The 13,597-nt window shown below is 36.8% G+C and overlaps 1 protein-coding gene across 4 annotated transcripts in view; it reads left to right on the top strand.

The window, feature by feature from the left end:
- Window positions 1–13,597, top strand: part of khdrbs2 (KH domain containing, RNA binding, signal transduction associated 2) — a 71,863-nt gene that overhangs the window by 42,062 nt on the left and 16,204 nt on the right. For all 4 annotated transcript variants that reach the window (XR_008807596.1, XM_056257180.1, XM_056257181.1 and 1 more), the window contains exons 5-6: window positions 3,380–3,507; window positions 5,103–5,301. Coding sequence is in view for 3 of the 4 variants with exons in the window: in XM_056257180.1 (XP_056113155.1) it covers window positions 3,380–3,507; window positions 5,103–5,301 (327 nt within the window). In the remaining variant the exon portion in view is untranslated. The remainder of the gene's footprint in view (window positions 1–3,379; window positions 3,508–5,102; window positions 5,302–13,597) is intronic.

The following is a 13,597-nucleotide window of genomic DNA, read 5'->3' as shown; positions in this document are numbered from 1 at the left end:
CTATGCAATTTGACCTGGTGTTTCTAAGACTCACTGTTTATATCCTGAATCAATGCATTACCACTGTTATTAAATCTGATTCAGAACATAATTAGCTTCACCACGAGACACTCTACATAAGGAATCCATCAGAATGCTCATTACATCTGATCAGTATAAAATACATTTCTGTCAGTCCGTGTGTTGCAAGGAATGCAGTCAGACTGTTTAGGTGCTATGACATGGACTGCCCTGGCAACAGCTAATGCTGATCCAAGCACAAAATCCACCTCACTTACCCACACCTCCCACCTTTCAACCTGGTATAGAAACTATCAACATTCCTAACACTGGGTCTTGGATTTCTTCGGTGATTGTCTCTGTAGCTACTAAGAGTCTTCAGAGGACTGTGGACGGATCACCCCCTTAAAAAATCATTCTCATTTGTCCTGTTTTACCAATTAGCACTGTGGCTGCTTGGTCAACAGTAGTGGATAGATATTTGTGTAGAGTTTTAGTAAATGCATTGTAGCAAATTAGCTCTATGAAATATTAATAATCAATCATAACATATGATTATATGGTTATAATTGATTATGAATATTAATTGTAATTGTTAATTAATTGGGTTAACTTGATGTAGCTACATTAACATTACAACCAATTACTCGGTTCATCCCATGGACACTCAATATTGGTTATTAATTGATTAATACAAATGTACATTTCCTGGGCATGGGAAATGTCTTTCTTACTGTACAGTACTATTCAGAGCCTGTATCCAGAAATCTATGATTAGTGACTCCAGATATGAGCTTGAGACACGGACAACTTTATGTGTGATATGAACAAGACTTTATTAACTAGACTAAACATTTAAACTACTCTAACATACACATGCATACAGTTTACCTAGGGGAAGAGAGCTGAAGCAGAATACAGGAAAGCAAGAAGTTAAAAAGGGGTAAGGTCACTTAATGTATCAAATAATGAGACTCAGTTCGACACTTGCATGTCTCGCCCATTTGTATTAAACTGTCCTGATGCAATTTGTTGAGGCTCCAGTTGATCTTTGCTGATGTGGTCTTGATGAGAGAGAACCAGTGAGAGTCAGAGGATCTTTGGTGAATGGAAAGACAAGGCCGCAGCCTGGCGCAAGCTTGGGGGTCCTTGGGGGACTTCTAGTTCAGCATCATCTTCACATCAGGACTTCTCAGGAAGGGACAAGAGAGCTAAGAGGGCTGATCTTGTGATCATTGATTTTTAAAGCGTGAAGATGTCACACCCTCTGGGGGTGTGTGAGCCAATAAGAAGTTTTCCCTTTGGAGGGAAATTTTTAGGACCCGAACGCAGGGCATTTGAATTTTTTATTTCATTGGGTGTTTAAGAAAAGAATCTTCAAGATTTTAAACAAGAGTTTATAGAGACTAAGCATGCTACACATATGATTTTGGTTAACCATAGTATGCAAGTCATGTTTCAGACCAAAATAGTTTAGAAGAGAGAATGAAGACATAGGCCAAACCACATAAAAGGAAAATCATGAGATGGAAAATTAGATGCATGTTAATACATTTATCACATGGTTATATATATATATATATATATGTGTATATAGAATATACAGGATTAAAAGGGTTCATTTCTCCTTCTCAGCAAGAATTAAGTGAGAGTCACAATTCCCTGCACATTCCCTTTTGGGTCGTAAAACTTATACTGTAAGTCTTACTGAGACACCGAGTTCTCCCAGTGTGGTTTTTAAAGGAAGTTTCATAGACCATTGTTGGGAGAGTGAGTTTGCTGGATTATTCATTAAATATAATGAATAATTAGTGTGTGTCTGATTGGTCCAGACGCTACAGCACTACCGTTTAAAAGTGTGGGTGGGGTCAATAAGATTTTTTTATGAAAGAAAATAAGGTTTATTCAGCAAGGATGCATTAAATTCATCAAAAGTGACAGCAACGAGACAAGAGATGCTGTTCTTTAATTCATCAAAGAATCCTGGAAAAAAATGTATCATGGTTTTTACATAAATATTGAGCAGCACAGCTGGTTTCATTATTGTTAATAATAAGAAATGTTTTTTGAGCATCAAATCAGCATATTAGAATGATTTCTGCAGGATCATGTGCCACTGAAGACTGGAGTAATGATGCCTAAAATTCAGCTTTTTCACCACAGGAATAAATTACATTTTAAAATATATTAAAATAGACAGCCATTTTAAATTGTAATAATATTCACACCATAAAGCTGTGTTGACTATTTATAATCAAATAAAGGCAGCCATTAAGAGCATTTTAAATTGTAATAATATTCACACAATAAAGCTGTGTTGACTGCATTTATAATCAAATAAAGGCAGCCATTAAGAGCATAAGTAAAAAAAATCGAACGTTATATAGATTTTTCTCTCTCTTTCCACAGTCAGATATTTGTTAACAAAAAATCCTAACAAAGCAGTCAAAAGTTTGTTCTTCTGACCATTGCAATGTGATCGAGTATTTAGTATATATTTTATATATTAAACTCTATTTATGCTCCATTTCTAAATTTTCTCTACTATACTCTTAATATTACAATGTCCAAGCATGTCCATTTAGTGGATCCAGAAGCATCTCTAATGCAGAGTATTTATTGATTGTTGAGCATATCTCTGTGGAAAGGCCTTTCTCCTTTAGCTGCCATGTCTGATATGCCTGTACACAGCTGTTGTGCCAAACAGGAAGGGAAATAAGTGGCTTGTGGAAATGAGGCTCTGTTGATCTGCCTGTGGCAGCGACATGATAATAAAATAAGCGCTATCCACTCTGTAATCGTCCTTGTGATTCAGGGCCCTGTCATGTTCAATCAAATGAGAGAGGGACTTTATAAATGCAGAAAGTGGAATTATTCTTTCACAACAATGCACTGATAGCTGATGTCAAACAAAGTTAATAAGCCAGTGCTCTATTTTTCTCCTGCCTCTATCATTCCTCTTACTCTGAATGAAAGATATGTGTGCATCACGGTTCCTCATTCTACACCATATTTTCAGTGTGTGTTGGAGTGCGTGTCATATGGTGCCATTTTGTCAGTATGTATGCTAAAATATTTCTTGTCCTCCACATCTGAAAAACACGCTTAAACAGGTTAAAACATTTTTACCCATATTTTTTGTTTGAAGTCAGCAAAACTTTCTGGCAGTATATTTAACATTCCCGGCCAACGTTCTGGTTGTCTGGCAATGCATTTAAAGCTCAGTTGACGCTGGTGTCTGCAAGATGTGCATCCAACTGGATCATTTCTTTTTGCAGTGGTTGAAGAGAAGCATGTCAGATGAGATTCACATACAACACCTTTGCCTTGGTAAATAAATGTGTTTTTTTATGGCAGGTTTGTTTTTTTCCTCCCACAGGATTACAATGATGAGATCAGGCAGGAGCAGCTTCGTGAGCTCTCCTATTTAAATGGTTCAGATGACCCAAGCCGAGGAAGAACCACGCGAGGACGTGGCTTACGTCTGACCTCCACAGCCTCCACCCGGTACAGTCGCTTCACCTCATAACCCCTCTGAAGAATCATAGAAACCTTAAAGGAATAGCTCACCCAAATATGACATCATTTATTTACCTTCATGTCTTCCAAAAATGTATGACTTTATTTCTTCCAAGGAACACGAAACAATACATTTTGGAGATTCTTAAAGATATAAAAATCTGATTTTATTAAAAATAATATGATAAAATATCATAAAAAAAGAATCTCAATCAGTGTTTCGGATGAAACCAAAGCCATCCAAATGTACTCTAACCGCTTTAGCTCTAACTGTTAACAACTCTAACAGACGCCCAATTTTGACTCCCAAACATCTGCGCTCTGCTGGATCATGAAAGTGCCCTGAGGCGCAGTGTTATTAATCAGGTTAGCAGGTGAAGCTTTAATTGTTCTCATCAAAAGCATAACTTATATATACCATCATACATTATTTACACCATCTTTAATGTTTATTTCATAAATTCCACACTGCACTTGTTCTGGCTTGCTGGAGCCTCTGAAGATCCCTTTAGGATTCTCCCACAACAACGACAGCTTGCGTTACCTCAGGTAGTAATAATAGATTCAAAATATGATATTTCTGTTTACCGTTCCTGGCGGATAAAGCTATAAAGTGCCTCTTCCACTTGATGTGCTCCTTGTGGTGCCCTGAGAAGTCATTACCACACATCAGCATGGCAAAAACAACACTGATGAGGCCATTAGTCTCTGTAGGGTCTTTGGATTTGGATAGACTGAATGTGGATCTGGACAGACCGAAACATCTGCCATTCACCAGAGTTGCCAACTCCATCTGCCATGTTGCATCTGTAATCAGGTCGGTTTTTACTCTAGAAACAAACAACTTTACCCCTTGATTCATCCTAAAAACAGTAGCAGGTCAAAATAAAGCTGTCTCTCATCGTAGTGAATGAAACATTGTGTTCTACAGGTCGGTTTTTGATGCCATGCTTCACTGCCACTGTTATAGTGTGTAACCAGAGCAGTGCTGTAAAAAAAAATAGCTGAGGCAGTGAATATTGCAATATCTTTGAGAACTCATGGTTCATAGGGCTTTAATAGGCTGTCTGTGGTGAAAACACTAGCTAACAGCAACCCACTAGTATAGCACTGCAGCAAATGACTTCACACAAAATGCAAATTTTTCATCTGTAAACACTGGAGTTGTGCTGCACTAATTTTGCATAGTGCTGTCACTGCATGTGGTTCTGCATTACGGTAATGTCAAACAATTATGGGTAAATTTGGTGATAGACTAGAGTCAAATTAACACTTTTACTGAAGTGCCTAAGATAATGGCTACACTGTAAATTGCATATTCAGAAGAATCAAAATGGTTACACATTGAGCTAATTGTACATCGACAAACTGTTTTGAATATGAAATTGAGATTTTTTTTTTTAATGCCATTCAATTATTGGAATATTGGTTCATGAATAATTTTTGTTGTATTTTAGCTCAATATTAAATACGCACATATATATACATATTTTTATTTTCATAAAAATAAAATAAGCAGTTAAAAAATAGAAAAATGCTATTTTGTGCTTAAAATCATATCGTTCCATTTACTCTGTTTTTAGAGGTCGAGGAGGGGCTGCTCCACCCACTCCTCCTGGACGAGGAGCAGCAGCACCCAGAGGAACTGTGAGCACGCGCACCTCCGTCACCACACCAACACTAGCCAGAGGAGTCTCTGCACCCCGGACCAGAGGAACTACAGGGACCCCTGGATACAGAGCCTCTGTACTGCAGGCCACACACAAATCATATGATGACTACGTAAGTGAAGATTCAGTGTTTTTAATGTTTTTTTGTTGTTGTTTTTTTGGAGTGCTTAAAGGGATACTCCACTTTTTTTGGAAATAGGCTCATTTTACAACTCCCCCAGAGTTAAACTGTTGAGTTTTACCGTTTTTGAATCCATTCAGCCGATCTCCGGTTCTGGCGGTACCACTTTTAGCATAGCTTAGCATACATCATTGGAGTGGACAAGACCATTAGCATTTCTAAAAAAAAAATGACCAAAGAGTTTCGATATTTTTCCTATTCAAAACTTGACTCTTCTGTAGTTACATCGTGCACTAAGACCGACGGAAAATGTAAAGTTGCGATTTTCTAGGCTGATATGGCTAGGAACTATACTCTCATTCCTGCGTAATAATCAAGAAACTTCACTGCCGTACCATGAGAGCAGCAGGCGTAATGATATGACGCAGCGCCTGAAAATAGTTCCGTTGTGTTGACGGAAGGTGGCCTATTTTCAGGCGCTGCGTCATATCATTACGCCTGCTGCTCTCATGGTACGGCAGTGAAGTTTCTTGATTATTACGCAGGAATGAGAGTATAGTTCCTAGCCATATCAGCCTAGAAAATCGCAACTTTACTTCCGTCGGTCTTAGTGCACGATGTAACTACAGAAGAGTCAAGTTTTAAATAGGAAAAATATCGAAACTCTTTGGTCATGTTTTTTTTTAGAAATGCTAATGGTCTTGTCCACTTCAATGATGTATGCTAAGCTATGCTAAAAGTGGTACCGCCAGAACCGGAGATCGGCTGAATGGATTCAAAAACGGTAAAACTCAACAGTTTAACTCTGGGGGAGTTGTAAAATGAGCCTATTTCCAAAAAAAGTGGAGTATCCCTTTAAGTGTTTTAGTTAAATGTGCATTTTCTACACCAAGGAATTGGTGAACATTTGGTGATGTTCTACTGTATATGTCCAGAGTTGAGTTGATGTTTATTACTGAAAGTATTGCTTATACACCCACACAAAGACATATAAACACGCTCACAAAATAAAAGGCTTGGCAGAAGAAAGGTTTATGAATCCTTAAATCAAATCCACTGAGGTAAATGGGCAAAAACTCACAGGAAGGGCCTTTCTATTTACCAAAGGTTGATGAATCAGTGGAGACAGAACCTATTTTGACAGATTGAATGCCTTAAGATGTTAGTCCACATGTTCACATACTGTAAAGAACAGCCATGTGGTGCAAAAAGAAAAGCATCTGCTCACTCCATTGACTATTATTTGAGGGTGGCAATGAGTTGGACTATCACTTTCAGTATTATAATTATGATTATTATTAAAAATAGTGGATCCTTTTCACCATTTGTAGGACAACACCTCCTCATTGCAGACTTTTTGCACTCAGGTGTGCACAAGGTTATTTTTCAGAATTCTCAGCCAAGTGAACGTCAAACTCCAACCTAATGAAAAAAGCAATATCGCATGGATTCGATTCCCTCTGAGCTTTTGCCTAATGCAAAAGTCCTATATGTGCAGCACTGTGGCAGATTGGTATGTCTGCATGGGGAAATGTTAGAGTACAGACTCATTACCAACGTGAATTGAGTTCTGCTGGAGAGCCTCTGTATTACTGGAGACATGGAAAACGTGGAAATATTTCTGAGTAATTGGGTCTTGGGTAGGCAGGTGGAGGAAAGTAGACCAGGAAATGAGTAGTTCACTAGGAACACCATTCAAAATCTAACCTTGCCCATCTTCAACCTCAGGGATTTTTCACTAGAAAATTTGAGAATTCCAATAGTTATTTGTGGAAATATGTGTTTAATAGTATGCATATCTTCATGTCTTCTATAATTTTCTATACATAATACACATAATTGCATCTTGTATTAGCTTTTCACATTTCATTGATAAGAATCATTTTATACAGGATTCAATATCTTTATGAATCATATTAAATGTGAGAGATTAACTTAACAGCAGAAAAGTTATATTAATATCAAACAATCATGGGAAGGTTTGGTGCTGATATACTAATTAGATAATGAAAACACTGTCGATTGCATAATCATAATAATGAAAACTCTTCTAAGCTAAATTCACAAAGACCCAACCTGTTTTAAATATTAAGTTGAGTTTTGTTTTGAATGCCATTCAATTATTGACATTGATAAATACTTTCTGCTGAATTTTATTTCAATATTAAATAAATAAATAAATATAACACATATTAATAATTATTGTAATATATAAATAATAAGCTTGGTAAACTTGGAGAGTATTTTTTGTTTGATAAATTAAAAAACTGCATTATAGAATAATGTCTAAATCTGTGCAAATTAGGATATTTATCCATACCCTTAAAATAATATGCACTGCCAGTTATGTTCTTTAATGAAATAGAAATTTATTCACAAGCTAAATAGACAAAAAATTACTTATAAGGTTGAGAAAAGAATACAATTGGATGTGTGTGTGTGTGTGTATATATTCTATGTATTGTATGTTCAATAGAAAGAGTCAGGCAGTTTTTTTTTTGGATTTGCTGTCTGCTTTTATACACACTTTGCTGTCATCCAGGTTTAAAATGAAAGACACATGAATATCCACTGCTGTGTGGCAATGTTCTGCTCTTTTTTGTTGGTGAGCATTTGAATCCAGTTAATCAGCTCTTATGCATCAGCCGAGCCGTGCCAGACATCCTCCTCCTCTCCCTCTTAGCACAACAGCTTTACTCAAAGATCACAAGTGCTTTCTCAGAGGGCTCTTCACTCTTCTACCAACCAGTCCGACGCTCCTCTATGAGCTGACGCCCCTTTTCTTACCACAAAATAAACAAACCTCTGAATGTGGCTTAGTAGAAAACTAGTGGGATATCTGTGCTCTAACATTTTAAAATAATGTTCAAAGCTGCTTGTTGATTTGCAATTATCCAGTTTTTCTTATCTGTTAGCCGTTGTTTGTATGTTGTTTGATGTAAAAATACTTTTTCCTATCCCATCTTAATATGCAGAGTGGCCATAAGTCATTTGTAGGTGAGTATGCTGAATAGTGTAAACAATGAGGATCAGTGGCGTTATCAAACATTGTTTTGTTTGTTTGATTATTCTGACCAGCCCGGCATAGACAACAGGGTCTCTAAACCAATGGTGTTAGATTGGGGGTGGAGCTATCTGCTTATCTTGATCAATGGTAGATGGGGAAAACTGTTTGAGAACAATAATTACTTTTTCAATTCGGTTGGATAACACTAGTGTTTAAAGGGACAGTTTGGTTAGTTTGCTGATTGCCCTTGTCTTTTATCAGGTGTGAGGGTTTAGGGTTTATGTGAATTTAAAATCCCTTGATAAGTTGTTCTTATTGCCTGACGAAGACCTTGTTTGATTGAAACATTGAAATTTATTTAAGTTTCCTGGGAGCAGATAAAGCGGGGTGCCTTTATTTATTTTTTTCATTTCTTTGATTTTGACTTTTTCCTGACCAAGCACCTTCCCAATTTTGCATGCGCACTTGCAAATAACTTTTAAAAACTTAAAAGATATCCACATAATCAAGCTGTTTAATCTAAGTGTTTTGAAGTCATGCAAGCATGTTTGATCAGCCGTTTACCTTTAAAATAACCCTTTAAAATAGGCACTATCACTGTACGCTCCTGAAAACACCCTAGAATTTTCCATCCATAATATACTGTTTTAATGTACTGTTGAAAAAAGCAAGTGAAAAACGTCACAACCAGCTCAGTGTGGATAAATAAATGAAAAGGGTCAATGAAAGAAGACATTGAGTGTCTCGGATATCACAGTAAACCTCTTAGACGCACAATCACACACCACTTCACATGGCAAGAGCCGATTCAACGTGCAGAATAGAATGTTGCAAAAAGGCTTCGCTCGCACAGTTCTCACAAGGTTCTCACCATGGCTGTAATTGTTTTTTAACAATGGGCTCGCTTACACCGCTGACTTGACATTTTTGAGGTGAACTAATTATTGAAATGGAATTCTTCATGCAGAACTCCCTCGTTTAATAAAACAGATGTACGACATACACCTCGAGAAGAAGTTTAATAATTTCCTGCTGAAGAGAAGCATGTGAAATGCCTAGAGGCTCTGCATATTATTTCAGGTCTAAGAGCTGCATATAAAATAGCACAGAAAAGTAGAACTTCTGCTTTTGCTGAAAATATCAAGAGCTATGTGGCTTGCAGTGGCGGTTAAATTGTTGTGTACAGTGCATGCAAATATCAGGCCTTATGCTTTCTATGAGCAATGGTATATTTACTGGTCAGTGATTACTGAATCAGAGCTCCTTGTCGTGCATAAATAACTCCTATTAAAAATTATTGCGACATGATTCGCAAATGTGAAATAGATTGCTCCGTTACATGAATTGCGGCATCTGAAGGTTAGAAGTAATAGCCTAGTCTGTCATCAGCTTACTGAATTAGTTATTTTTATTTGGGTGATTGTAAAAGTTTATGTAACAAGTAATAAGTACTCCTATATTTCTACTGTGAGATCTTTGGCAATAAACAGTCTTAGTTTATTACAGAGCTCCCTGCATACATTTCTGCTGCCACCTTCTTAGTACTGGCAAACGACTGTGCTTTCAGGCAAATCCTGTGCTTTCAGGCTTCTCTAAATTGTTATTTTAGCTCTATAAATATTCATGTGGTTGTTCTTGAGTTGGTGGAAAGTGTCTTAACAATTCAGTGAGCTGTTATCATATATGAATCGACATATCAATTATTACTTTCCAGGTGGTAAGTAGTAAGATATTTTAATTCTGTAGGGGGGGATAAATAAATTAAATTAAAACCTGTTTGCCTAAAGGAAGGACTGTGTTCTGTGAAATCTGTTCTCTTGAAATCTTGTGCTCTTGAATATGTAATGATTTCGCCACATATGGATCAACACATGGTAATTGATATATTTGCATGGAAATGTATGGGGGAACTCAAAGAGCAGCTGTTTAAAAAAACCTATTCAATCAGATTGTCGTCAAATCGCAATTAAATTTAACATTGCACATGTTACTTCATATAATAGTTATTTTACAAAGAATTTACTTCTATTATTATTAAATTCCAATGATACTTATGATCCAAATTTATTTAATTGGCCTATAAATATTTCCTTAAGGTTGATCGTGCTGTTTTGACAAGCGAATGTTTACCTTAATGCCATGAATCCAAACACAAACACAATTTGACACCAATGATAAGAGCAAATACCAAAGCTCTAGTTGAGTTATTGTATATTAAAACATGCTGCCTCTTCTACTGTATACTCTGCTGCTTAGGATATGCATAGCACTCTATCAAGGGGCAATTTTAACAAACCGGTCAATTAGTGGAAGAGAACAGACCCCTGACCCTATTAGCATGAGGAAAAACTAATAGAAGGAAAATTGTATTTCTGTTTTCTTATAAACTGTGGTTGACTGAACATGCTTAAAGGTAGGGTAGGCAATTTTCAGAGAGGCTAGCAATAGCGAGTTAGCTTTGAAAGCATAAGATCCCACCCTTCCTTTAGACCGCTTTCCAAAGCAACGCCTCCTTCAAAACAAATGAACGCATACAGCAGGGGGCAAACAAAAGTGTCACGAGAGACTGTGTTAAACTACCTCATGTCTCAAAGCACATAACATTACAATAATAATGAACATAAGCAACTTAAAGAGCACTGACCTGTATCACCTGACTGCTGCAGATTCATTTCACTGTTGATAGTGTAGCCATTGAAGCGCATGAATTCGAATCACAAACTGCTCCAAGTATAACGTCATGGGTTTCCATCTCTTGCAAATTACAGTAGTTATGGCCTGAATGCAGCATAAGCTCTTTGTTTTGGTTCAGGTGGCTGTTTCAGTTGTGGTGTTTGTGCTGACATCTGTCTAACTCTGCATACCATGAAACGCGCTGAAGACGTGTGATGTCTGCGCGAGCAGGGTGCGCAGAGGTATGAAAATACATACATTGACAGGCAGGTTGAACATCATATTGGACAAACATTTTATGGTCCTTATGGACTTCCACAGGCGATATACATAAAAATACATTTAGACCACTTAACTTAGCTGTCAGGATGTGAAGAGCTTTTCAAGCAGCATAACAAGAAAAATAAAATCTGGAACAAATCGCCTACCCTGCTTATTTTATCATTAAACATATTAGTCACTAAACATCATGATTTGAAACGCAGTTTCCCTTTAATATAAAATTGATGTGCAATGAAATCCCATTTTGATTATGCTTGAAAGAATTATGTGTCCTTTAAACGTTTGCAACAATCATAACGGACCATTAAATATATATATGGCCTGTTGAATGTCAGTATATTTCAGACTGCTTCATCCTGTCTGGCCTTAAGCCAATGTTTGCTCATACTTCAAACGGAAAATATTAGGCCTGAAAAATTGGTTGATAAATAAAGGGTAGACAAAGAGACTTCATTCAATAAGCAGACGGAGTCACAGCCAAAAAGCGTTTTCAACCATTCATTTCCTTTTGCTGCTCTCCAGTGAGGAATGATATTCAGTTGCCGTCCCACACAGAGATCAGTCACTGTCAAGAGGTGTTGGTGGTTGTCAATTGATAATGAAGCTGAGTATTGAAGACCTTTGGCTGTCTGCTGTATTAATTACTCTTGCAGTGCTCTCTACCACTTGATTTATTTCCTGTTAGCTTGCTCAATAGGACCAGAGTTAATTGCTCTTTTAAATGACTGTTGAAATGTAACAATCAAGCACCATTAACTAGAGCTTGCTCAAATTATGCGCAGTGGCTTGTAAGTGCATGGTAAAGTCAGGAAGGTCAGACACAAGGACCTTTTAAACAGCACTTTGTTATTATACTAAGTAATATACTGTAATTATACCCTGGTCACACAATGTTTGCATAGATGTGCAAGGCCTCTGCATACTGTAAGATCCAAAATAGTTTTAATATCTGAAATTTCATGTAGGTGTATTCATGTGTTCATATCGTAGTATTTAAAAATATTTTTGGTGTATATTTTATAGGAATAGTTTTAAAGGAATAGTTCACTCACCCTCATATCTTTTTTTTCTGGTTTTCTTTCTGGATCAAATAGTTCATTGCACAGATCGTAACATGACATGAGGATGAGTAAATTATAATCGAATTTAAATTTTTGGGTGAACTATTCTGTTTGGTCATGTCTTAGCAGACAAAAAGGACACATCTTCATTTTCATGAATGTTAAAATGGAAACTACTCCTTCCGCTCTTGATGAAATGACCCTATTAAACGGGTAGGTCAGCCACTACCTCTCACTCTTCTGCTAAAATGTATTTCCTCAGAGAGCTGTTGGTATTAGTGTGATTGACATGTTCTGAAATATGCTATTAAATAGTAAAACATGCTGCCTCTTTGCTGTATACTCTGCTGCTTAAGATATGCATAGCACTCTATCAAGAGGCAATGTTAACAAACCGGTCAATTAGTGGAAGAGGACAGAACCCTGACCCTATTAGCAGGAGGAAAAACTAATAGAAGGAAACTTGTGCGCTAGATCTCCCGAACAACTTAATCCCTGGCATAATCCATGACTTTCATTTAGTCTAATCCTTCTTCATACTCATAAAAGCAGACTGTTGTGCAGAATTTGAATGCAAAGGGAATAGGCAGGGTCAAAATAGCTTGCCCAGGTTATTTTCTGACAGATTAGGCCTAATAAAAAAGGAAGCATTTTCAGTTAGTCTGTCGAACAACAAAATGGAAACACGAAACTGTTTGTTATGAGTTTGCATTTATGAATAATTTGGAGTTTACAGCAATGATTACAGCAATGACGCTATGACACTATATTGGATTGATTAAAGTGTCATAGCATCATTGCTGTAATATTGTGTATTATTTAGCATGAATGAAACGCTGTGTTAACAAATCAGAAACAAGGAACAGAATTATCGTTTTATCATTTATATTACTACACTACTCTCTGGAATACTTGTTGTATTACTGGATTTCTGGATTTCCGGATTTCCATCATACCAAAATATAAAGCCAGAATTAAAGCACAGTCAGACCATAAAATATCTGCACATTCAGTATATGAATGGTTATGATAATAATTCCTCTCAATATCAGTGATGGTAAAAAAAAAGAAAAAAAAGATTAAGTGTATGGGATGACACCAGTCATGACTCATGTAGGATCCCTTGGACATGTTATAGTGAAGTTTTAATCTGTTTATTGTTTCTTTTGTCTGTAATATTGAATCGACCTAGGCATTATCCACTTGTCTTCAGACATGGCAAATGAGACAATTGTCGCTTACTGATCAATATTTTCTGTTGGAC

Source organism: Rhinichthys klamathensis, unplaced genomic scaffold, assembly GCF_029890125.1.
Source record: "Rhinichthys klamathensis goyatoka isolate OS25496 unplaced genomic scaffold, OSU_Roscu_1.1 h1tg000135l_1, whole genome shotgun sequence".
NCBI classification, from domain to species: domain Eukaryota; kingdom Metazoa; phylum Chordata; class Actinopteri; order Cypriniformes; family Leuciscidae; genus Rhinichthys; species Rhinichthys klamathensis.
Note: the sequence above shows the minus strand (reverse complement) of the source record. Positions and strands in the feature narration are given on the sequence as shown.